The following is a 26,219-nucleotide window of genomic DNA, read 5'->3' on the forward strand; positions in this document are numbered from 1 at the left end:
GCTTTTTGGCAGCTGCGGTACACTACTGGGTCATATTTAAGTGATTGTGCAGTAGGACTCCAAGATCCTTCTCACAGTTGCTTGTTATGTTGAATTTATTTTTGTTAGCTAGGGTCCAGTGTTCACGTCTGTCAAGATCTTTTGGGATTTTGAGCTTGTCTTCTGGTGTATTAGCTGCTCTAAACTGGTAAGAGCAGCTAATACCCCAGAAGACAAGCTCAAAATCCCAAAAGATCTTCATTGGCAAATTTGATGAGTTCCCCCTCTATTCCCTTGTTTATATATTGTTTATATTGAACAGTACTGGACCTAAAACAGAACCTTGGGATATCCCACTGCTTCCCTCCATATGGATGTACAGTGTTCCCTCGATTTTCGCGGGTTCGAACTTCGTGAAAAGTCTACACCACGGTTTTTCAAAAATATTAATTAAAAAATACTTTGCGGGGGTTTTCCCTATACCACGTTTTTTCCCGCCCGATGACGTCATATGTCATCGCCAAACTTTCATTTGACTTTAATAAATATTTTTTTTAATAAACTTTAATAAATGAACATGGTGAGTAATGATCTAAATGGTTGCTAAGGGAATGGGAAATTGCACTTTAGGGGTTTAAAGTGTTAAGGGAAGGCTTGTGATGCTGTTCATAGCCAAAAATCATGTATTTACTTCCGCATCTCTACTTTGCGGAAATTCGACTTTCGCGGGCAGTCTCGGAACGCATCCCCCGCGAAAATCGAGGGAACACTGTAGTTCCATTGAGGACTACACGTTGAGTACAATTTGTCAGTTGGTTACAGACCCACCTAGTGGTGATGTTGTCTATCCCATATTTTTCTAGCTTACCAAGAAGTAAGTTGTGCACCTACTTTACCAAATGCTTTACTGAAATCTAAGTATACTATGACCACAGAATTTCCACTTTTCTAATATGTATGCCGTGGAGTGGGGCGGCATACAAATCCAATAAATAATAATAATAATAATAATAATAATAATAATAATAATAATAATAATAATGGCTTCCCTGGGCTTCCTTTTGTCACATTTGCAGTCCCTTCCACATCTCTTTCTTCTAGCTGCGTTAGGAACACATCCTCATTTAAGATAATTCTGGAAGGAGAAATCCCAGTTGCCCAGAAGTAGCAATCAAATCAAGTTTCATATCCATCATTCTCTGCCACCTATAGCTCTTCACCTTTACATCCTCTGCCACACTACCCCAAGTGTTCCTCTGGCAGCAGAAGCAGGTCGTCTTTTAACTGTCAGCATCTAACAGGGTATGTGCATAAGAGAAACCAGAGATATAGAGTGTTGTGGTTAGCGCTGGCCCAGCTCCTGCCCCAAAGACTGTGGATGTGGGGGAGACATCCACATGCTGCAGGCCTGTTTTGCCCCCGGTGGAATCTGCTGATGAAGGCTCCTCTGACCAAGAAGACATGAGTGACAGGGAGGAGGAGAGTGGGGCAGACAGCTCAGAAGAAGATCAATTATCTAGTTCCTCCTTGGATTCAGAACAAGAGTTAATGATACAGCCACGCATGCGGAGAGCGATGCATAGGCAACAACAACTGAGAGATTATTATCAAAGAAAATGAGGCCACCTGTGGTTGGGTGGGGCTGTGGTAATTAGTGAGGCTGCTATAAATAGCAGCCTGTGGGTTTGGCCATTGTGGAGGATTATCTGATCATTGTGTTTCGTGCCTGCTTTACTGACTTTGACCTTTTGTGTGCTGATTTTTCCCCGCTTTGAAACTAAACCAGAGCAAAGTGTGTTTCACTTTGTGAGAGAAAAAGGACTGTGAATTGCCTCACAGCTGCAAGCTAAGTATCACAGAACTGATAAGGGACTTGTACAAATTACCAGTTTGTTTGGAGATGAGTGCTCTTTGCTATACAAAAAGAGGGCTTAGTTTAAGTGAATAATCATTATAAAGAAAATTGTTTTGAATTTCCAAACATGTGTGTGTTTGAAATTTGTACCTGTGAATTTTTGGGAGGAGTCTACCAGAGAGCCCGACAGAACATAGAGTAGAATGAAGGAGAGCCACTAGCTGCCTTATGAGATGCATGTATTCAAGTACAGTATAGCCCACTGCAACAACATTGCCAAAAAGGCTTTAAGAGTTGTTAACCTAATCCTTCGCAGCTTCTTCTCTGGTAATTTTGAACTGCTAACAAGAGCTTACAAAACATTTGTCAGACCAATCCTAGAATACAGCTCGCGTGTATGGAACCAACATTCCATATCTGACAACAACACAATTGAGAGTGTCCAGAAATATTTCACAAGAAGAGTCCTTCATTCCTCTTCTCACAACAAAATACCTTACTCCGCCAGACTTGAAATTATTGGTTTAGAGTTAGACAACTTACAACTCCATCGTCTCCGTTCCGACTTAATTATAGTTAATAAAATCATATACGAAAATGTCCTACCTGTTAACGACTACTTCACCTTCAACCGCAACAACACACAAGCACGAAATTTATTTAAACTAAATGTCAACCGCTCCAAACTTGACTGCAAAAAATACAACTTCAGCAACAGAGTAATCAACGCCTGGAATGCACTACCTGATTCTGTGGTTTCTATTCCTAACCCCAAAACCTTTAGCCTTAGACTATCTACAATTGACCTCTCCCCCTTTCTAAGAGGTCTGTAAGGGGCGTCTGCATAAGCACACCGCTGTGCCTACCATCCCTGTCCTATTGTCTTCTTTGGTTACTTTTTATCATTTATTTATTTATTTATTCAATTTTTATGCTGCCTTTCTCCTTAGACTCAGGGCGGCTTACATGTTACCAATAGCACTTTTTAACAGAGCCAGCATATTGCCCCCACAATCCGGGTCCTCATTTCACCCACCTCATTACTTACCTAATGTTTTATTTGTACAAATTATCACCCTATAATTGTTTGAGAAAATAAATAAATAAAATAAGCGTGGGAATTTTTGGTGGAAAGAATTTACAGCTGCTCTTCTTGGACTCAGAAGCGCTGAGGGAGCAGAGCCCCCATTTCTGTCCCCCCAAAACTGGGAAAGGGGAGGAGAGTGTGTGAGGAAGGTTCTGGCATGACAAAATGAGGCATCGGAATTTTAGCTGTTCAGGCTGCGCTGAAGCCAGAGACCAAATAAAGGCCCATCGTCCATGGGTGGGCGGGCATGAGTAGTAGCAGCTCTTCAGGCAGGGAGCAGCTGAGGTAGGAAGACTGGTGAGGGGCACGACAGCTCACAGGCTGCATCTGCTGTGAACTCTGCATTGTTTACATCAAGGGCATCCAGCCAGTAACCACTCAAATCCATTCAGTTACCTGGACACCACTCCAAAGCAAAGGATTAAGGATCATTAAAAGATCAAAAACAAAACAATTTGGAGGTAAAGGTGTTTTATTTGTGAATAGTTTTTATTAACGGGCACAAAATTAAGAAAAACAGGCTGTTTTCTCCCTCTACGAACATGTTTATTTCTCCTTTGGGGAAATACAATACTTTACCTCTCTTAATATTCCAGTAAAAAATTCATTCTCTAAAATGGGGTGGAGTGGGGCTTCCCACAGAAGAAATAGAAATTGAAAAGAGGGTTCCTTCTTTGAGCATCACTACATGGATACAAACAACAGAGGACAATCTGGTTTGGAAGAATCCCCCAAAGTTTTTCCTTACATACTTATTGAATAATATATAACGTACAGTGTTCCCTCGATATTCGCGGGTTCGAACTTCGCAAAAAGTCTATACCACGGTTTTTCAAAAATATTAATTAAAAAATACTTCAGTTTTTTTCCCTATACCATGGTTTTTCTGGCCCGATGACATCATATGTCATCGCCAAGCTTTTGTCTGCCTTTAATAAATATTTTTTAAAATAAAATTTAATAAACATGGTGAGTAATAATCTAAATGGTTGCTAAGGGAATTGGAAATTGCAATTCAGGGATTTAAAGTGTTAAGGGATGGCTTGTGATACTGTTCATAGCCAAAAATAGTGTATTTACTTCTGCATCTCTACTTCGCGGAAATTCGACTTTCGCGGGCGGTCTCGGAACGCATCCCCCGCAAAAATCAAGGGAACACTGTATTACATAATTAGACAGCATAGAAATAATTCTTCAGGTGGGAAGTCAAGAGAAATTCCAGGTGCTCAGAACCAGCAATCCAACTATATTCCAATCAAAGGTGCTTTTATTTTATTTATTTTGTCCAATACACAATAATACACAATGAAGGTAATAGAGGACACCTTCGAGGAAATAGAATTAGAGAAAGAATAGAAGAGAGTATAGGATAAAATAATCAATGAGATAATAGAAGAAAGATATAGGGATAGAAGACAAGATATATGGGATATAGGAGAGACAATAGGACAGGGCTCTATTTGCTCTATTCCAGCCCTGCTCTACCTCCTCCCAGCCTATTCCCTTCACCCGCGCCTCACCATCCCTTCTCTAACAAACACTCTGCCATCACAAGGCTTCAACCGACTTTTGAGCCGCCACAAACAGGACATGAGCAGAAGACCTTGGCCAGAGGACAGGAGAGGTAGTACTGTAGTTGTTTTATGAGACGCTCTAGTCAAGAGCAATAAAGCATGAGGGATTATAGTGTTGTGCCTCTCTAGGAAGCAATCATGTTTCATCGAGTTTCTGAAAGGCCTGACTGCAGCTGCTCTTCTCAGGCTCAGAAGCCTGAGTGGAGCCCGCGCTTTTACTCCAACTGAAACCGAGAAAGGGGCGGGGCGAGCACGTAAGGGAAGATCCGCCGTAACCGAAGGAGGCCTCGGAGGGAGTTTCACCTGGTTCGGCCTCTACTGAAGCCGGAGACTGAATGGATGCCCGAGAGTTACCGGGAGAAGGAGCAGCAGCGGCCCTTCAGGCGGGGAGCGACGAGGAGTCTGGCGAGGGAACAAGCAGTCAGAGCGGCCTCCCCGAGGGGCTCCGCATTTCCCAGGCTGAGCGCTGGCGCTTCCGCAGCTGCGGCTCTCTGGAGGCGGAGGGGCCTCGGGAGCTTTGCAGCCGCCTGTACCGGCTGTGCCGGGCGTGGCTGCGGCCCGAGAGGAGCAGCAAAGCGGAGATGCTGGACCTGGTGGTGCTGGAGCAGCTGCTGGCCCGGCTGCCCCCGGAGCTGTCGGGCTGGCTGAGGGAGTGCGGGGCGGAGAGCTGCGACCAGGCGGTGGCCCTGGCCGAAGGCTGCCTGCTCGGCCCCGCGGCCTCCCCGGAGCCCGGAAAGGGGCGGCAGGTGAGGGACTTCCATCCGCTTCTACGCATCTTCTGTCTCTTCCTTACAAATAATCGCAAGCAAAAAACATCAGACAACCAGTCTTGAGATGGTGTAATAGTAGGTGGGAATAACTTCGTGAGACGGTATTCGCACATTCTATTTTCCAGCAGTTTGTCCTGGACTGGACAGCCATAATGCAGAAGAGATGTCAATTCCCACATGGAGTTGGAGAATGAGAAATGTCATTAAAAACACTTCCTAGAATTCCAGATTTTATTAATGTGCTCTTACAGATAGAGCTGATATTCTTAATGCTGCTTCTTGTCTGTTCTACTTGGAAGCGCTTATAAATGTTTTCTCCGGTCAGAATTCCCCTACCAGGGTCTCAGATTGAATCTAAGGCTCTGCTATCTAGTAATAGCTATTGCCCAAAATATCACCCACCCACAAAAACATTTTTCTATATCTCATACAAGTTTAGTCCTTTTAGAAATTTTGATCAGTACTATTAGCTTTGAATGGAATGTGAATCTAATGTCTTAAATGAATCCCCTTTCTCATGAAGCTGGCTTGTTAACCATGGTAATTTTGGACAATTTTATTTGCCCCATAGCAGCTTTTTCAAGAGACAGTTGGCCTTTTTGGTTTTTCTTTGAAGACCAGAATTGAAGAAGCTTCTTGGATGAGAGGTGAAACATCTTCAAAGAAAAACCAAAAACTCCAATTGCCTGTTGAAAAAATACCTTAGGGACAACCATGAACTGGGTTGCTTAGAAACTTATATTTCTTCTCTTTTATAATATTTTTGGGAAGAAGCCAAAAATATGAATTATTTTCACATAGGTATTTAAAACAGTTGCAAATTAATACAAAGAATAAACAGAGGATAGTAAAATATTATGAAAGGTAAGATGACAATTTTGTTAGGTGGATCAAATAGTACTTAGATTGCATATTTTAAAATCTGTTCCAGGTTATGAACACAGAAACCTTTTCCTCCTGTCCTCAACGTTTTTAAATGTACTGTAATCCATATTATCATTCTAAAAAGCAGTAGTATTCAGTAAAATACTTTACAAAATCAGTGTTTGAATATAGTTATCAATTTTTATATTACTTAATTTCAGTAAAATTAGTAGAAATGCAGATCCCAAGCTTACATGCTTTTCAGAACTGATGTAAACTGTAAGATTGTATGGTCAGATACTTAACATAAGTTTTGTATTTCCTAGATTCTTCAATTAATATAGAGCTGGCAGGGACTTGGTGGGGGTCTTCTTGTCTAACTCTCTTGTTCTGGCAGAAAACCATTCATATATATCACTTCAGACAAATAGTTAAACAGTCTCTCAACATCATAATTATAACGTGGTGACCAAATCTGGATGCAGTATTCCAGTTATAGCCTTACTAAGGTTTTATAAAGCGGTACTAATAGTTCACATAATTTTCATTCCCATGCCTCTGTTTATACAACTGAGGATTGTATTAGCTTTTTTGTCTGCTTCCACACACTGCCAGTTCACATTTAAGTGAGCGTCTTCTACCGTAGGACTCTACAGTCCCTCTGACAGTTACGTTTTTCAGCCAGGTTTTGCCTAATCTGTACTTGTACCAATGGTTTTTCCTGCCTAACCTTGCTTTTCTCTACATCAAATTATATTTATTTATTTATTTATTTATTTATTTATTTATTTATTTATTTATTTATTTATTTATTTATTTATTTATTTATTTATTTATTTATTTATTTATTTATTTATTTATTAGATTTGTATGCCGCCCCTCTCCAAAGACTCGGGGCGGCTAGCAACAATAAAGAAAACAATGTAACAAATCTAATATTAAAAAATAATCTAAAAAACCCCAATTTAAGAGACCAATCATACAAACAAGCATACCATGTATAAATTCTATAAGCCTAGGGGGAAGGGAAAAAATTTCAGTTCCCCCATGCCTGACGACAGAGGTGGGTTTTAAGGAGCTTGCGAAAGGCAAGGAGGGTGGGGGCAACTCTGATATCTGGGAGGAGCTGGTTCCAGAGGGTCGGGGCCACCACAGAGAAGGCTCTTCTCCTGGGTCCCGCCAAATGACATTGTTTGATCGATGGGACCCGGAGAAGGCCAACTCTTTGGGACCTAACCAGTCACTGGGATTCGTGCGGCAGAAGGCGGTCCCGGAGATATTCTGGTCCGATGCCATGAAGGGCTTTATAGGTCATAACCAACACTTTGAATTGTGACCGGAAATTGATTGGCAACCAATGCAGACTGCGGAGTCTTGGTGTAACATGGGCATACCTAGGGAAGCCCATGATTGCTCTCACAGCTGCATTCTGCACAATCTGAAGTTTCCGAAGACTTTTCATAGGTAGCCCCATGTAGAGAGCATTACAGTAGTCGAACCTCGAGGTGATGAGGGCATGAGTGACTGTGAGCAGTGAGTCCCGGTCCAGATAGGGCCGCAACTGGTGCAACAGCGAACCTGGGCAAACGCTCCCCTCGCCACAGCTGAAAGATGTTTCTCTAATGTGAGCTGTGGGTCGAGGAGGACGCCCAAGTTGCGGACCCTCTCTGAGGGGGTCAGTAATTCCCCCCCCCCCAGGGTTATGGACGGACAGATGGAATTGTCCTTGGGAGGCAGAACCCACAGCCACTCCGTCTTATCCGGGTTGAGCTTGAGTCTGTTGACACCCATCCAGGCACCGGCACATCACTTCCACTGCTTCGTTGACTGGACATGGGGTGGAGATGTATAACTGAGTATCATCCGCATACTGATGATACCTCACCCCATGCCCCTAGATGATCTCACCCAGCGGTTTCATGTAGATATTAAATACTGTCCATTGTTCAAGTCTGTCAAGACCATTTTGTATCCTCCATTCTGGGGAGTTGGCTATTCCTGCCAGTTTAATGTCATCTACAAATTTGATGAGTTCCCTTTCTATTCCCTCACCTAAATCATTTATGAAGGTATTGAAGAGTACTTGGCTTGAGACAGATCTTTGTGATACCCCACTGTAGACATTTCACTGCAGACAGTTTCTAAGCAGACTTTCCATTATACATAGGATAGAGTTTGGAAAAAATAGTCCCCGAAGAAAAAACAAATCTTGCAGAGAGAAACAACAAAGTACCGTATTTTCCGGCGTATAAGACGACTTTTTAACCCCTGAAAATCTTTTCCAAAGTGGGGGGTCGTCTTATAGGCCGGATACTGCGCCCATTCCACAGCCGCGGGCGGGAGGAGGCCGGGAGCGGGATTGAGGGGGGGGGAGCGGACCCGCGCTCACTTTCGGCTCCGGGGACTGCGGGTGGCTATGGCGCCGAAAGGAAAAAGCGCTGCTGTTGCTGCTGTCGCTGCCGCCTGAGGCGGCGGCACTCGAATTTGGCGTGGTGGAAAATCTGGAGGCAGGCAAAGATTTTCCACCACGCCAGATTCGAGTGCCGCCGCCTCAGGCGGCAGCGACAGCAGCAACAGCAGCGCGTTGATGAAGCCGGCGAGGGAGCTCCGGAATCGGTTGGCGCTCGCCCGACGCCTTGTTTTTTTATTTCCCCCTTTGGTTTCTCTTCACAGGCGGGAGTTCGGGAGGCAAGGGAGCGCTCGAGGAGACAGCGTCTTGCGGCATCGCTCAGCAACTTCTTTTTCCTTTCGGCGCCATAGCCATCCGCAGTCCCCGGAGCCGAAAGTGAGCGCGGGTCCGCTCCGCCCGCCCGGTTTGCAAGCGGCGGAGATCCCGGGCTGCTTGGCCGAGCGGGGCTTCCATTCAGGACGGGGGCAGGAGGGAGGGAAGGGAAACACAGCCCTTTGCCTCAACCCGCCGGCTCCGGGGACTGCGGGTGGCTATGGCGCCGAAAGGAAAAAGAAGTTGCTGAGCGTCCCTTCGTCGTAAACCCGACGGGAGGCGATGCCGCAAGACGCTGTCTCCTCGAGCGCTCCCTTGCCTCCCGAACTCCCGCCTGTGAAGAGAAACCAAAGGGGGAAATAAAAAAACAAGGCGTCGGGCGAGCGCCAACCACTCCTGGCGGCAGGAACTGCGGGGGGTAGCCGGCGTAACGAGCCCTTGCCGCAGCTATCCGCCGCTTCTTTCTTCTCCGCCTTGCCTCCGCTACTCCCGCCGCCGCCTTTGCCTCTTGCCCGGCGGGGAGAGCAAAGGCGGCGGCGGGAGTAGCGGAGGCGAGGCGGAGAAGAAAGAAGCGGCGGATAGCTGCGGCAAGGGCTCGTTAGCCGGAGCGTACGCCGGCTACCCCCCCCGCAGTTCCTGCCGCCGGGAAGCAGCCCCTTTACATTAGCGGTGGCTGCAACGGCACTGGCGATGCGGCCGCTAGCCACTCCGAGCGGTGTGGGAACGGCCACCCCTCTCACAGTCCGGTCCCGGGCTGACAGTAAAGGGGCTGCTTCCCATCCTCCTGCCAGCTTGCTCAGAAGGAAACCTTCTGAGAAGGAGGATGGGAAGCAGCCCCTTTACTGTCAGCCCGGGACTGGACTGTGAGAGGGGTGGGCGTTCCCACAGCGCTCGGAGCGGCTAGCGGCCGGATCGCCAGCGCCGCTGTAGCCACCGTTGTGGGAGGAGCCTCAGAAAGAAAATAAGAGAGAACAAGAGAGAGAACAAGAGAGAGGGAGAGAGGTGATTCTTGAAGCATATGGTAAAAAGCACCCAAATAATAAGAAACAACCCCCCCCCAGCCCACACCTGTGTTTGAAAAGAATAAAAGAGAAAAAAACCCCAGCCCTCAACTGGTTTTGGAAATGGTTCGAGTGTGTATATACACACACACACACACACACACACGTAAGGGGGGGAGAGAGACAGGGATGGAAAAAGAGGAGAAGTGAGAGGGAGAAGGAATGAGGGAAAAAGGGAGGAAGAGAGAGAAATGAGAAACATGAGAGAGAAAAGGGGGAAAGACAGGAGAAGAACCCAGAAATGAGACAGTGGTATAAATTTGAGGAGGGATGATTGATGATTGACTGTATTTATAAGGGGATGTTACATGGGATTGTATATATGAGGGGGTTATTTGTGTGTGTGTGTGTGTGTGTGTGTGTATGTATGTATTTATTTATTTATTTATTAGATTTGTGTAATTTTGGTTGGTGGTGTGCCCCAGGATTTTGTAAATGTAAAAAATGTGCCGCGGCTCAAAAAAGGTTGAAAATCACTGCTCTAGCAGGTGGTAAATCAGCACTCCTTTTAACTGACAAGGGACCCATTTCCCAGACTTTGATAATTTCCCCAGGTATTTTTGTACCTACTTGACCAACATTATTAGTGGTTGCAAAATTGAATGTTAAACTGGATGCATTTATTTCTGCCTGTTTGTATTTGTTCTTATGTTTAACCATTGAAAATGTACTTTTCCTCCAAAAAGAATCATCTTTCCATATTTCTTAGGCAACATTTTAAAATAACTTTAAAAGCTGAGGTCATATTATTCACTCTGCTCTGTATCATAGCACACTGCACAGTACTGAAAATTGGCAGGGTCACTAATTAAACCCGACAAGTTAAAATCTGTTTAAGTGACATTGCAAGAGGATAAAGACAGAAAGTGCGGAAAGAGGAAAAAATGGATGGGCTGTTTGGATTGCCATATCATGATATCACATACAGATTCTCATTCCATAATAGATTCTCACATAGGTGTCAGCATGCTGCATGTTAGACTGAAAGATACCTGCAGAATAGATGGTAGGAGAAGGAAAAATAGCCAGGTTCACCTTTTTGTGTTGACAAATTATGATGAGTTATAATAATAAACTTAATTGTGGTGAGGAGAAATATGAGAGGCAGACAAGACAGATAGACAGAGACATATGGAGAGATAGACAGAAGAGTGCTCCCACTTGGCTCTCTCTCTCTAAATAATTCATTCATAATTTTAACAATAAGATCTTCATCATTAGTAATTAAAATATTGTGTTATCATGTTCAGAAATGATTTTTTTCTCAATGCAAGTACATCATAGACCTAGACTCAGTCAGGTCTATGATGTACAGAAGAGGGGTAGTCTTATACGGCGAGTATATCTCAAATTCTATATTTTAACTGGAAAAGTTAGGGGGTCGTCTTATACGCCCAGTCGTCTTATACGCCGGAAAATACGGTATACATTATTCATATTCCTTTAGAAAGAATGAAGTATCCAAATTGTTTTAATTAGAGTTTCAATATTTTAGGAAATGCATTTTACCCTCAAAAGCACCTTGGTGTACATTCCAAAATCTAAACTTCCAGATTGGTGGTCTCACAGATGGAATAGACACAAATACATTAGAAACATAGAAACATAGAAGTCTGACGGCAGAAAAAGACCTCCTGGTCCATCTAGTCTGCCCTTATACTATTTTCTGTATTTTATCTTAGGATGGATATATGTTTATCCCAGGCATGTTTAAATTCAGTTACTGTGGATTTATCTACCACGTCTGCTGGAAGTTTGTTCCAAGGATCTACTACTCTTTCAGTAAAATAATATTTTCTCATGTTGCTTTTGATCTTTCCCCCAACTAACTTCAGATTGTGTCCCCTTGTTCTTGTGTTCACTTTCCTTTTAAACACACTTCCCTCCTGGACCTTATTTAACCCTTTAATATATTTAAATGTTTCGATCATGTTCCCCCTTTTCCTTCTGTCCTCCAGACTATACAGATTGAGTTCATTAAGTCTTTCCTGATACGTTTTATGCTTAAGACCTTCCACCATTCTTGTAGCCCGTCTTTGGACCCGTTCAATTTTGTCAATATCTTTTTGTAGGTGAGGTCTCCAGAACTGAACACAGTACAGTGGTCCCTCGATTTACGCGTTCTCGATTAGCGCGAAACGCTGCAACGCGGTTTTTCAAAAAATATTAATTAAAAAATAAGTCCGCGTTTTTTTTGCTATACCACGGTTTTTCCCGCCCGATGACGTCATGCTGATTGCTGATTGGCCAAAATCTCGACCAATCGTTGCAAACGCAAAAAAAGGCTTTGCAACTGAACTTTTGGAACTTGTTCAGACTTGTTGCAAGATGCCTCCTAAACGTTGTGCACGGAGTGCTGGCGGCGACGCTAAAAAGACCAGGAGGATACTCACAATTAAAGAGAAAATTGACATTTTGGACATGCTGAAAGAGGGACGCTCTTATGCAGATGTTGGTCGGCAGTATGGGATCAACGAATCGAGTGTGCGAACCATTCGTGACGACGAGAAAAAGATAAGGCAAAGTTCTCTGATGGCATTCAACAAGGCTGCAAAAAGAATGGTGACGCCTAGAAACAAACGGCTTATGAAGATGGAAGCTGCTTTGTCCCTGTGGGTACAAGACTGCCGCAAAAAGAGCATTGCTTTGGATACCAACACTATAAGAACCAAGGCACAACAATTGTACAACCGTCTTGAAGACCCAGAAGAAGGCGATGCAGATGAGGGAAACGCAGGTAAGGGCTGGGGTTTTTTATTCTGTCATTAGATACTGTATTTAAGTGTTTTTTAAGGAAGGAGCAGGGAAGGAGGGAAGGAGGGAGGGAGAGGAGGGAGGGAGGGAGAGAAGGGAAGGAGGGAGGGAGGGAGGGAAGGAGGGAGGGAGAGAAGAGAAGGAGGGAGGGAGGGAGAGAAGAGAAGGAAGGAGGGAAGGAGGGAGGGAGAGAAGAGAAGGAAGGAGGGAAGGAGAGAAGAGAAGGAAGGAGGGAAGGAGGGAGGAAGGGAGAGAAGAGAAGGAAGGAGGGAAGGAGGGAGGGAGGGAGAGAAGAGAGGGAGGGAAGGAGGGAGGGAGGGAGAGAAGAGAGGGAGGGAGGGAGGGAGAGAAGAGAGGGAAGGAAGGAAGGAGGGAAGGAGGTGGGCATTTACTCTTTATGCTTTCATTCAAGTCACTTCTCTCTCCCTTTCCTGTCATTCTGCAGCCTCAGCCTCAGCCCCAGCCACATTCACAGCAAGCAAAGGGTGGTTTGAGAAATTTCAACGGCGCTATGGCCTGAAGAGTGTGTCATTGCACGGAGAAGCTGCCTCAGCAGATACAGGTGCAGCAGAAAACTTTGTCCAGCGCACGTTTAAAGACCTAATTGCAGAAGGGGGCTACCTTCCAGAACAGGTGTTCAACATGGACGAAACAGGCCTGTTCTGGAAGAGGATGCCTTCAAGGACTTTCTTGATGCAAGATGAAGCCAAAGCCCCTGGCTTTAAGGCCATGAAAGATCGAGTGACTTTGATCATGTGTGGGAATGCAGCAGGCTTTTTGCTGAAGCCAGGGCTAATTTATAAGTCACGATATCCAAGAGCCCTCAAGAACAGAAATAAGAATGCATTGCCAGTGTACTGGATGCATAATCCTAAAGCATGGATTACAAAACCCCTCACGCGGGACTGGTTTCATCAGTGCTTCATCCCACAGGTGGAGGTGTATTTGGCTCGCAAAGGACTCGATTTCAAAGTGCTTCTCCTAATGGACAATGCTGGAGGCCATGATCACCTGGACCATGAACATGATGGGGTGCAAGTCGAATTCTTGCCAACAAACACCACATCGCTTATCCAGCCGATGGATCAAGGTGTTATCCGTGCATTTAAGGCACTGTACACGCGCAATTCTCTTGGAAGCATCGTGGAAGCAATGGATGCTGATGACAACTTCACATTGAAGGGCCTACTGGCGTCAGTACACAATTGCATCTTGTCTGAAGAACATTCAGAATGCCTTGACAGATATGAAGACACAGACAATGAATGCCTGCTGGAGGAAATTGTGGCCAGAAGTGGGTGCATGATTACAAGGGATTTGCTCCCGAAGAAATCCAAGATGCTGCAGTCCAGACCTCTGTGAAGCTGGCACAGGCACTGGGTGGAGAAGGCTTCGTTGACATGACACCAGAGGAAGTCAATGGTTTGCTTGATGAGCATGGCCTACCGCTGAGAGACAAAGATCTGGAGGAGCTGACCAGGTCAGCGAGTGAAGAAGAGGAGGAAGCGGAAGCTGAACAAGCTGAGGAAGAAGAAGATGTTGGCCTAACGCTTGAGCGGCTTGCAGAACTGAACAGAGCCACTTCAAATGTACAACGCATGGTGGAACTTTGGGATCCCAACATGACTCGCTCTATACAGTTTAACGCCTCCCTTGACAACATCTTTGCACCATACAGATCCATGTTAGCCGAGAAAAAGAAACGGCGCCAACAACTGCCCATGACCATGTTTGTCACAAAAACCAAGAGGTCTGTCACACCCATCACCTGCAGCGTCCATTGTAGAAATGGTGATAGAAGAAGATCCCTAGTTACTGTATCCCAGTTATGCTAACCCCCCACCCCACCCCAAAAAATGTAAATAAATATGTTATTGTTCATAACTTAAGAGTCTTATTCATGTGTACAGTAGGTAATGGTAATTAAGGGGATGGGAAATGGTAATTTATGGGTTAAAAGTGTTGGGACTGAGTGGCACACAGTCTGTACAGAAGAATGAATGAATGAATGACTGAGTGAATGAATGAATGAAATTCAAACACAGGTGAGGGCTGGGGGGTTTTATTCTGTCATTACACAGTACAGTACAGTACAGTTACAGTTTAAGTGCTTTTTGAGAAAGGAGGGAGAGAAGGGGAGGGAGGGAGAGAAGGGAGGGAGGGAGAGAGAGAAGGAGGGAAGGAAGGAGGGAGGGAGAGAAGGGAGGGAGGGAGAGAAGAGAAGGAGGGAAGGAAGGAGGGAGGGAGAGAAGGGAGGGAGGGGAGAGAAGAGAAGGAGGGAAGGAAGGAGGGAGGTAGGGGAGGGAGAGAAGAGAAGGAGGGAAGGAAGGAGGAGGGAGAGAAGGGAGGGAGGGAGAGAAGAGAAGGGAGGGAAGGAAGGAGGGAGGGAGAGAAGGGAGGGAGAGAAGAGAAGGAGGGAAGGAAGGAGGGAGGGAGAGAAGGGAGGGAGAGAAGAGAAGGAGGGAAGGAAGGAGGGAGGGAGAGAAGGAGGGAGGGAGAGAAGAGAAGGAGGGAGGGAGGGAGGGTTGCCATTGCCGCCAGCGCTGCCCCAAGAAAGCCGGTGAGAGGAAGGAGAGGAGGGAGGGTTGCCATTGCCGCCAGCGCTGCCCCAAGAAAGCCGGTGAGAGGAAGGAGAGGAGGGAGGGTTGCAATTGCCGCCAGCGCTGCCCCAAGAAAGCCGGTGAGAGGAAGGAGAGAAGGGAAGGAGGGAGGTTTGCCATTGCCGCCAGCGCTGCCCCAAGAAAGCCGGTGAGCGGGGCGAATCGGGCGGGCGGGGGGTAGCGGCAAGGAGCCCGGAAAAATCACCATTGCATTGCCAGCCTCCGAATTTGCGTCGCTCCACCTTCTGCGCATGTGCGGCCAGGGGCGCGCATGCGCAGAAGGTTTTTTACTTCCGCATCCAGTATAACGCGGAAATCGGTTAGCGCGGGAGGTCTTGGAACGTAACCCCCGCGCTAACCGAGGGATCACTGTATTCCAAATGTGGTCTCACCAGCATTCTATATAGCGGGATCATAATCTCCCTCTTCCTGCTTGTTATACCTCTAGCTATGCTGCCAAGCATCCTACTTGCTTTCCCTACCACCTGACTGCACTGTTCACCCATTTTCAGAATGATGGAAAGGCCAAAATTGTCAAGTAAAAGGGAGGAGATAAATAAGCACCTCCTGTTCCAAAGGAAAATACTGTAATGCTCTCTACATGGGGCTACCTTTGAAAAATATTCAGAAATTTCAGATCGTGCAGAATGCAGCTGCGAGAGCAATCATGGGCTTTCCCAAAAATGCCCATGTTACACCAACACTCCGCAGTCTGCATTAGTTGCCAATCAGTTTCCGATCACAATTCAAAGTGTTGGTTATGACCTTTAAAGCCCTTCGTGGCATCGGACCAGAATATCTCAGGGACTGCCTTCTGCTGCACGAATCCCAGCGACCAGTTAGGTCCCACAGAGTGGATCTTCTCCGGGTCCCGTCAACTAAACAATGTTGCTTAGCGGGACCCAGGAGAAGAGCCTTCTCTGTGGTGGCCCCGGCCCTCTGGAACCAACTCCCCCCAGAGATTAGAATTGCCCCCACCCTCCTTGCCTTTCGTAAGCTACTTAAAACCCACCTCTGCCGTCAGGCATGGGGGAATTGAGATACTCTTCCCCCTAGGCCTTTACAATTCTATGCATGATATGTATGTATGTATGTCTGGTTTTATATTAATGGGTTTTTAATCGTTTTTAGTATTAGATTACTATTGTACACTGTTTTATTGTTGCTGTTAGCCGCTCCGAGTCTCCGGAGAGGGGCGGCATACAAATCCAAATAAATAAATAAAATAAAATAAATAAATAAATAAAATAGGACAGCGTTTCCCAACCGGTGTGCCGCGGCACACCGGTGTGCCGTGAGACATGGCCAGGTGTGCCGCCAAGCTCCGGCTGGGCGGGGCGCTGCCGGTACTTCCGTCCTGGGGCTCCCGCTCGCAGCTGTCCCCCGGCTCCTGCTCGATGCCGCGGTTTTCGGCGCTCTCCTGCTGGGCTCCAAAGAAGGAAGGCGGGAAAAAGCCTTTTTCCCGCCTTCCTTCTTTGGAGCCCAGCAGGAGAGCGCCGAAAACCGCGGCATCGAGCAGGAGCCGGGGGACAGCTGCGAGCGGGAGCCCCAGGACGGAAGTACCGGCAGCGTCCCGCCCAGCTGGAGCTTCTCTGGCATCCACGGCAAGTGTCCTTTGTGGCCCCGCGGGAGGGCACTGGCGTTGGGAGCGGGGGGGGGCGGCCGCAGCGGCCGCAGGCAGTCGCGAGGAGATGTCGGCGGCGAGAGGGAGCTCTCTCTCTCTCTCTCAGCTGACTGCAAGCGGGAGCCCTGACGGTGGCGGTTGGACGTGCTGCTGGCGCTGCGGGCCTGGCATATACGGTGTCCAACAGCACGTCCAGCTGCCGCCGTCAGGGCTCCCGCTTGCAGTCAGCTGAGAGAGAGAGAGAAAGAAAGAGAGACATAGCAAGAGAGGCAGAGAAAGAGAGACAGAGCAAGAAAGAGAGGCAGAGAAAGAGAAAGAGAGATAGAGAAAGAGAGAGAGAAAGAGAGACATAGCAAGAGAGGCAGAGAGAGAGAAAGAAAGAGAGACATAGCAAGAGAAAAAGAGAGACTTAGCAAGAGAAGCAGAGAGAAAGAGAAAGAGAAAGAAAGAGAGACATAGCAAGAGAGACAGAGAGAGAGAAAGAGAGAGAAAGAAAGAGAGATAGCAAGAGAGGCAAAGAGAAAGAAAGAGACATATAGCAAGACAGTGAAAGAGAGAGAGAGAGCAAGAGAGAGAGAGAAAAGCAAGAAAGAGATAGCAAGAGAGACAGAGAGAGAGAGCAAGGGAGAGAGAAAGACATAGAGGAAGGGAAGGAGGGAGAGAGAAAGAGAGAAAAAAAGAGGAAGAAAGAAAGAAAGGGATGGAGAGAGAGAAAGAAGGGAAGGAAGGAAAAGAGAGAAAGAGGGAGAAATAGAGCGAAAGGGAGGAAGAGAGAGGGTTTTTTTGTCCAAACTTTTCTTTAGCCCGCCCCCCCCGCCCCGCCCCGCTTCAGTGTTCCCCAGGATTTTGAAAATATGAATAATGTGCCGCGGCTCAAAAAAGGTTGGGAAACACTGAAATAGGAGATAAAAAAAAGAAGCAACTCGCAAAAGTGGGAGACGTTTGTCTAGAAATAACAACAACCCACAGAGCAGGAATTCTCAAGTTCTCTCATTTTGATTTGACTTGGAAAAATACACGTGGAGAGGAATAATTTAAGTCCAACGAACTAACATTGTTACAGTAATTTGAAATTGGACTGTAAATCAGCCTTTTTTTTTTAAATTGCAGGAGCCATTCGTTGAGATTTCTGCAGAGCTGCAGGAAAGGGGAGATCCATCCAATGGTTCTGAAGAGCTTCTTTTCAGGAGGATCCAACTGGGACCACCTTGCCAGGTTAGTGTAGATTTATTCTGAAAATTTTAAACACCTTCATTCATGAGCTTCTTTCAGAACCAAATACTGACTCTATGTGTTCTGGTTTCTGGTAGAAATTCAGCAAGTGCAAATAACTTTTATCAAACACATTATTTCATAAACAAAGAAACTCCATTTTATTCTCTTCTCTTCCGGTTATACACGCATTTCATACTGGCGTATCTCTCCTGGCTCGGTAATCTCTCTTAATTGCATTCCTTACATTCCTTCTTCTGCTCTGCTAGACAAGATTTATTTCGTAAAAGTATGCTCACTAAAAAACAGCAGACAGACAGTTAATCACACAGAATACTTTGCTTACTTGGAGAGCGGCATAAAAAATCGACATCTTTTTGTTCGGCAACATTGAAACTCCACCCTTCTTCTTTACTAGTCCCATGACGTGCCAATTACCTCACCCAATTATTTAATCCATTCATTTCCTTAATACATGTATCTTCTTCCAGACCTTTGCTCTCTACGTTTCTGAATTCTTCTGAATTTAGGATTAACCCAGCGTGCCTCTAATTCTCCCTCACTAGATCCTGAACTCATAGCCCCATCCTGTGGATGGTCGCCCACCTGTCCTACTACCTGTAACCCCGGGCCCCCCACTACTTCATAAACACTATCTGAATCTGAGTCCTCAATATCTTCATCCTCCTCCAACTGATCAAGAGTATGTACAACACTATGTAAATTTGAATCTGATGTCCCCCTACAATGACCTAGTGAACCTTACTGATTCAACTTTGGAGATAATCCTTTGAATGTAAACAAACGACAATTCACAAGAGTCTTGTGTTAGGAAATGTAACTTATATGTTGGAACAATTTAATCTTTATCAACATCTTTGAAAAGACTTGGGGAAAGCAGTTAAAAAATTAAAGACATGACATGAAACAATACCAATTGAAGAAAAATTGGTATTTTGGCAGCTGCAGTGTGCTTCAGCTGCCAAAAAAGCCTACAGAGTTCTAGGCTGATAAATGGAAGGATAGAATCAAGATCATGTGGAGTTAATACCACTTTATAATGCCTTGATAAAGCCACATTTTGAATGCTGCATCTAGTTTTGGTCATCACAATGAAAAAAAAAGTTGAGACTCTACTGAGTGCAGAGAAAAGCAACAAAGATGATTAGGGGACTGGAAGCTAAAATATAAAGAATGGTTGCTCGAATTGAGTATGCCTAGCTTGATGAAAAGAAAGGACTAGGGGTAACATGATAACAGTGTTCCAATATCTCAGGGGGTGCCACAAAGAAGAGGGAGACAAGCTAATCTCTAAAGCACCTGAGAGCAGGTCAAGAAGCAATGAGTGGAAACTAATCAAGGAGAGAAGCAACCTGGAATTAAGGAGGACTTTCCTGACAGTTAGAACAATTAATCAGTGGAACAACTTGCCTCCAGAAGATGTAAATGCTCCAACACTGGAGTTTTTCAGAAGATAACCATTTGTTTGAAATGGTATAGGGTTTCTTGCCTAAGCAGGGAATTGTACTAGAAGACCTCCAAGGTCCCTTACAACTCTGTTATTCTATCCTGTCTTGTCCTATCCTATCTTATCCTTTGTCTATCCTATGCTTATCCTATAAATTGCTTCAGTGGTAGCCCAATATATCCATTTAAAAATAATGGATGGATAAATTTCTTATATAAATCTTATAAGTCAAAGAAGTTTTAATGTTAAGACCCTGTTGGTCAAGTGACATATTTTTCAGGATCATGTACAACATTTTGAAATAGGACAGAAAAATCTTAATAGGTATATCCTGTTTTCTAACAAATTTGTGTTTCACTGGAATAGAAAAATAAACCCAGGGGATACCTTTGAGCAAAATGTGTGACACCCCCCCCCCCCCTCTGTGGCAACCCCTCAAATATCTGTATACTGCTATCATGTCCCCTCTGGCCTTCCTTTTTGCTGGACTATCCCTGCCCAGTTCCAGCGACCTCTCTTCGTATGTCTTGGTTTCCAGTCCCCTTATCATTCTGGTCGCTCTTTTCTGTACTTTCTCTAGAGTTTCAATGTCCTTTTTTTAGTGAAGTGACCAAAATTGAATGCAGTACTCTAGGTGTGGCCTGACCAGGGCATTATAGAGTGGTATTAGTACCTCCTTAGTCTTGGAGTTTATCCCCCTGTTGGTGCAGTTTAAGATTGTGTTGGCTTTTTTAGCTGCCGCTGCATATTGCTGGCTCATATTTAGTTGGCTATCGACCAAGACTCCGAGATCTGTCTCACCGTCACTGCTGTTAAGTGTGGTTTCTCTCAATTTGCGTGTCTTAGATTTTTTTTACCTAGGTGTAAGATGTTTCTATGTTTCTATGTTTCTATTTTGCTTTTTTCAACATTAAATTTCATTTTGTTAGTTTGAGCCCACAGTACTAATCTATCTAGCTCTTTCTGTATTTTGAGTCTATCCTCAAAACTTCCAGTGTTGGAACATTCACAACCTCTGGAGGCAAACTGTTCCACTGTTGTTCTGTTTTTAAAAAGATGTTGGATAACCATCTGTATGAAGTATTGTAGGGTTTCCTGCCTAGGCAGAGGGTTGGACTAGAAGACCTCCAAGGTCCCTTCCAACTCTGTTGTTATTGTTTATTGTTTAATATACTTGGGCTTTAGTAAAGATTTTAATAAATTAGACCACAACCTACTACTCTACAAATTGGAAAAAAGTGGGATAGACTACAACACATGAAGATAGATTAACAGTTGGCTGACCAACTGCACCCAACGAGTAGTCCTCAGTGGATCCAAATCCAAATGGAAGGAGATAGGCAGCGGGGTACCTCAGGGTTCAGTTTTGGGCCCAGTGCTCTTCAACATATTTATCAACAACTTAGATGAGAGACTAGAGGGGAAACTAAGCAAATTTTCAGACAACACCAAACTGGCGGGGGGTAGCCAACATAATTGCATTACAGTAGTCCCTCGCTATACCGCGCTTCACCTACTGCGGCTTCACTTCATCGCGGGTTTTCAAGAAATATTAATGAGAAAAATCATTAAATCTTCGCTGGTTTGCGGGTTTCTGAGGAAGTCGATCGGCAGATTTAAACAGCCCGCGGAACTCGACCGGCAGGTTTTTCAAAAAAAATATATCTAAAATTGTAAATACTGTATTTAAATACTGTATCTAAATTAAATACTGTGTGGGAAGGGTTTATAAACACTTAAAACAATGAAAACTTACCAAACAATTACAATATAAATACTTAAATAAGTACTATCAGTCGATAAATTCCCCATCGCGGATTTCACCTATCGCAGCCGGGTCTGGAACGTAACACCAGCGATAGGTGAGGGACTACTGTACATTGGTTTACTGATTTGGTTATGGTGTTGAAAAACGATATGAGATTGGCATAATTTATTCCTGACAAACCCATGTTGACTGTTGATTATTATTTTGTTTGTTTCTAGGTAGTGGCAGAGCTGTTTTTTAATTATTTTTTCTAGTATTTTTCAGGTATAGATGTCAGACCTATTGGTCTGTATTTGCCTGGGTCTGTTTTTTTCCCTTTTTTATAGATGGGGACTACATTGGCTCATTTCCAATCTTCCGGTAGTTCTCCTGTGTTCCATGATTTGGGGAAAATAAGGAGTAGTGGTTCTGTGATGATATCTGCCAGTTCTTTTAGGACTCTGGGGTGTAGTCCATCTGGTCCTGTTGATTTGTAGTTGTTGAATTGTCTCAGGTGATTTCTTACTATGATTTTAGTTATGTTGAATTCTGTGCCAAAACTGTTTTTTGTGGCTGTGATGCTGGTTTCTTGGTTGGTGGTTTCTTTTGGTATGAAAATTGATGCAAAATATGTAATGAGCAGCTCTGCTTTGTCTCTCTTGTCTATGATTTCTTTTTCGTGTTCTCTTATGAGTGTATCAACTGTTTCTTTGATTTATTTTTCTTGTTGTTTATGTATTGGAAGAAGCCTTTTTTGTTGTCATTGACTTTTATTGCAAGGTTTTGTTCTTATTGGGCCTTTGTTGTCCTTATTTTTTGTTTGCAGATTCTTGCTGTTTGTTATAACTCCGCCTTGGTTATGTGTCCCTCTTTCCATTTTCTGTATTTGACTTTTTTTTTTCTGTTAGTGTCTGAAGGACCATGAAGGACTACGTGTACCTGCAGGTATACGTATCTTAGATGGCTAGAAAAAAATGTCCATTTGTTCTCCTGCATAGCTTTATTTTCTCTTTTGGAATTAAGAAAGAAAATATAAAAGAGGACTGTCATATGCGGATTTTTTGTTGTTGTTTCTAGGACTCTGATCCTTTTGAAGAGGTGGCTGTGAACTTCACAGAGGAGGAGTGGGCACTGCTGGATTCTAGCCAGAAGGCCTTGTACAGGGAGGTCATGCAGGAAGTTGCTATGAATATGGCTGCTCTAGGTAAGGATCCTCTTTGCTCTGGGTTCCGTTGATTAGGAAAGATGTTTTAAGTGGGAATTTATTTATTTATTATTTATTGGATTTATATGTCGCCCCTCTCCGACGACTTGGGGCGGCTTACAACATATAAAAAAACAATAGAATACAACAGCTAAATCCAATTAGTTAAAATTGAGTAAACTGGTCTAAAATCCCCTATTATGTTAAAAATCAAACATACCCATTCAAACAACAATCATAGAAACATTCGTCGGCCTGGGAGCTAAGATCTAATTGTCCCAGGCCTGGCGACATAAATGAGTCTTAAGACTCTTGCCGAAGATGAGGAGGGTGGAGGCAGTATGAATCTCTGGGGGGAGCTGATTCCAGAAGGCCGCCCCCCCCCCCCCAGAGAAGGCTCTTCCCCATGGCCCTGCCAAGCGACATTGTATGGTTGACAGGATCTGGAGAAGGCCAACTCTGTGGGACCTAACCGGTTGCTGGGACTCACATGGCAGAAGGCGGTCCCGCAAGTAATCTGGCCCGATGCCATGTAGGGCTTTATAGGTCATTACCAATACTTTGAATTGTGTCCGGAAACCAATCAGCAACCAATGCAGTCTGCGGAGTGTTGGAGAAATACGGGCATGTCTGGGAAGGCCCATGACTGCTCGCATGGCTTCATTTTGCACAATTTGAAGTTTCCGAACACTCTTCAAAGGTAGCCCCATGTAGAGAGCATTGCAGTAGTCGAATCTCGAGATGATAAGGGTATGAGCGACTGAGTAGAGACTCCCTGTCCAAATAGGACCACAACTGGTGCACCAGGTGAACCTGGGCAAACGCCTCCCTCGCCACAGCCATAAGATCCAAGGTCAGCTGTGGATTGAGGAGAACGCTCAAGTTGCAGACCCTCTCTGACGGGATCGAAAGTCCACCCTGTTCCAGAGTAATGTGTTCTTGGGGGCAGAACCCACAGCCACTCCGTCTTATCCCATCCAGACCCTAACAGCCTCCAGACACCAGCCCATTACCTCCACTGCTTCACTGAGTGGACACGGGGTGGAAATGTATAGTTGAATATCATCAGCATACTGGTGGTAACTCACCGCGTGCCCTCGGATGATCTCACCCAGCGGTTTCATGTAGATGTTAAACAGCAGGGAGGAGAGGACTGACCCCTGAGGAACCCCATAAGGGAGGATCTAGGAGTCGACTTCTGACCCCCTGCTAACATTGACTGCGACTGACCAGAGAGGTAGGAGGAGAACCACCATAAAATGGTGCCCCTCACTCCCTAACTCCTCCAGCCAGCGCAGAAGGATACCATGGTTAATGGTATCAAAAGCCGCTGAGAGGTCAAGAACCACCAAGATAGAGGATAAACCCAGGCCCTCTAGAGATCATCTGTCAGCACGACCAAACCAGTTTCCGTGCTGTAGCTGAGCCTGAATCCTGACTGTTGTGGGCCCAGATAATCGACTGGAGCAACACCACCTTCTCAACGATCATAAAGGGAAGGTTGGAGACCAGATGATAGCCATTGAATACAGCTGGATCCAGAGAAAGCTTCTTGAGGAGGGGGTGCACAAGTGCCACCTTGTAGGGAGCTAGAAAGGACCCCCCCCCCCAAAGGAAGCATTGAAAGTGTCCTGGAATTAAACGTGGTGGTGAAAATTCTAATGACTGACCTATAAAATCTTCCCTAATTTCAGGAAAAGCAGGATCACAAGGTATGTAGTTAATATCCACTGAAAATCCCATGTGCAAAAATCCCATACACATCCCTTTGCTTCCCTTTAACTGCCAGGACCTCCATGTCATAAACCAGCTGACCTCATGACTTCATGGGCAATTTTGTCCAAGGTTGTCATCACAGCCAATCTTCTAGAAAACAGTGAGGGCCTTGGCAGAAATGCTCACTATAGCATTATGAAAGGCCTTAGAGAGAAAGACCCCAGCAGATTGATCTAACAACACAAAACCTTAATATGGTTGAGGGCTGAAAAATCTCTTAGATATAATTGAGTATTATTGATAATAATTTCAACCAAACATCTTCTACTTTGGTGATTGGTGATACCAAACCTGATACTTAGTTCGGCATATTTTTGACTGGGAAATACTTCACCCCACTTTTTAAATTCTAATGAGAATTTCTTGGATTTTTTTTTCCCAAACAGGTGATGGTGATACAATGGAGAATGAGAATTACAAGCATCCAAAGATATTTAAAATGCAAAGGGCAGTGTCTTCAAAGAGCCATTCCTTCTCATTTCCTTCTCCTTGTTTGGAGTCTGAAAAAAGGTTCACTGAGAGTAGTGATATTACTTGCTCTCAAATGATTGACACAGAGGATGGACCATATAAATGCCTGGAGTGTGGAAAGAGCTTCATTGAAAAATGGCGCCTAACTTTCCACCTAAAGATGCACATGGCTGAAAGACCATATACATGCATCGTGTGTGGAAAAAGCTTTTGTCAGAACTCAGAACTTACTCGGCATAAAAGAACCCACACTGGGGAGAGACCTTATAAATGCATGGAATGTGGAAAGTCCTTCACTCAAAAAAACCTTCTTACTGATCATGAAAGAATCCACACTGGGGAGAGACCTTATGAATGCATGGAATGTGGAAAGTCCTTCACTCGAAAACAATATCTTGCTGATCATGAAAGAATCCACACTGGGGAGCGATCTTATAAATGCATGGAGTGTGGAAAGTGCTTCATTCAAAAACAAAATGTTATTGATGATGAAATAATCCACACAGGGGAGAGGCCATATAAATGCACAAAGTGTGGAAGCGACCTCCATACAAGGGGTAATCTGAAATACCATAACTGGATCCACAAAAGTGAAAAAACAAATAATTGTTTGGAGTTTGGAAAAAGAGTCCCTGAGAGTAGTGATATTACGTGCCCTCAAAAGATTGACCCAGAGGAAGGACCATATAAATGCCTGGAGTGTGGAAAGACCTTTATTGAAAAATGGTGCCTAACTTTCCACCTAAAGGTGCACATGGCGGAAAGACCATATAAATGCACAGAGTGTGGGAAAAGCTTTTGTTACAACTCAGAACTTGTTCGTCATAAGAGAACCCACACTGGAGAGAGACCATATAAATGCACAGAGTGTGGGAAAAGGTTTACTGTTTATGCAAATCTTATCCGTCATAAGAGGACTCACACTGGGGAGAGACCGTATAAATGCATACAGTGTGGGAATGCATTTACTCAGAAAAGCGGTCTTATTATTCATGAGAGAATCCATACAGGAGAGAAACCATTTCAATGTACAGAATGTGGAAAGGGTTTTGCTCAGAAAGGAGCCCTTACATTGCATGAGAAAACCCACTGGGCAGAGTCGGTATAAATGATTGGATAAAAAGCTTTTATTGAAGCACAAAACTTATTCATCATGAAAGGATGCACATGTGGGAAAGACCATAAAATTGCATGGAGTGTGGAAAAAGATTTAACTGGAGCAAAGATCTTATTGGTCATGAAAGGACACACACTGGAGGTGACCATTCAAGTGCATGGAATGCGAAAAGCAATTTACTCAGAAAAATTATTTTACTAATCTTGAAAGAGTTGAAACGGGAGGGGTAGGAGACCATATAAATGTACAGAATATGGAAAAATCTTTGCTCAAAGAGGACAACTTAATTCTCATGAAAAGATCCACGCAGAATAGAAATTATATAAAATATATG

At 44.6% G+C, this 26,219-nt stretch overlaps 1 protein-coding gene across 1 annotated transcript in view; it reads left to right on the plus strand.

Moving 5' to 3' along the window:
- Nucleotides 1-4,604: 4,604 nt before the first annotated feature.
- LOC139159138 (zinc finger protein 585A-like) overlaps nt 4,605-26,219 on the plus strand; it is a 38,701-nt gene continuing 17,086 nt past the window's right edge. The window contains exons 1-4 of the mRNA XM_070736494.1: nt 4,605-5,241; nt 18,001-18,105; nt 22,395-22,521; nt 24,684-25,870. Coding sequence (XP_070592595.1) covers nt 4,831-5,241; nt 18,001-18,105; nt 22,395-22,521; nt 24,684-25,870 — 1,830 coding nt within the window. The 5' untranslated portion in view covers nt 4,605-4,830. The remainder of the gene's footprint in view (nt 5,242-18,000; nt 18,106-22,394; nt 22,522-24,683; nt 25,871-26,219) is intronic.

The sequence above is a fragment of the Erythrolamprus reginae genome, chromosome 2, assembly GCF_031021105.1.
Source record: "Erythrolamprus reginae isolate rEryReg1 chromosome 2, rEryReg1.hap1, whole genome shotgun sequence".
NCBI classification, from domain to species: domain Eukaryota; kingdom Metazoa; phylum Chordata; class Lepidosauria; order Squamata; family Dipsadidae; genus Erythrolamprus; species Erythrolamprus reginae.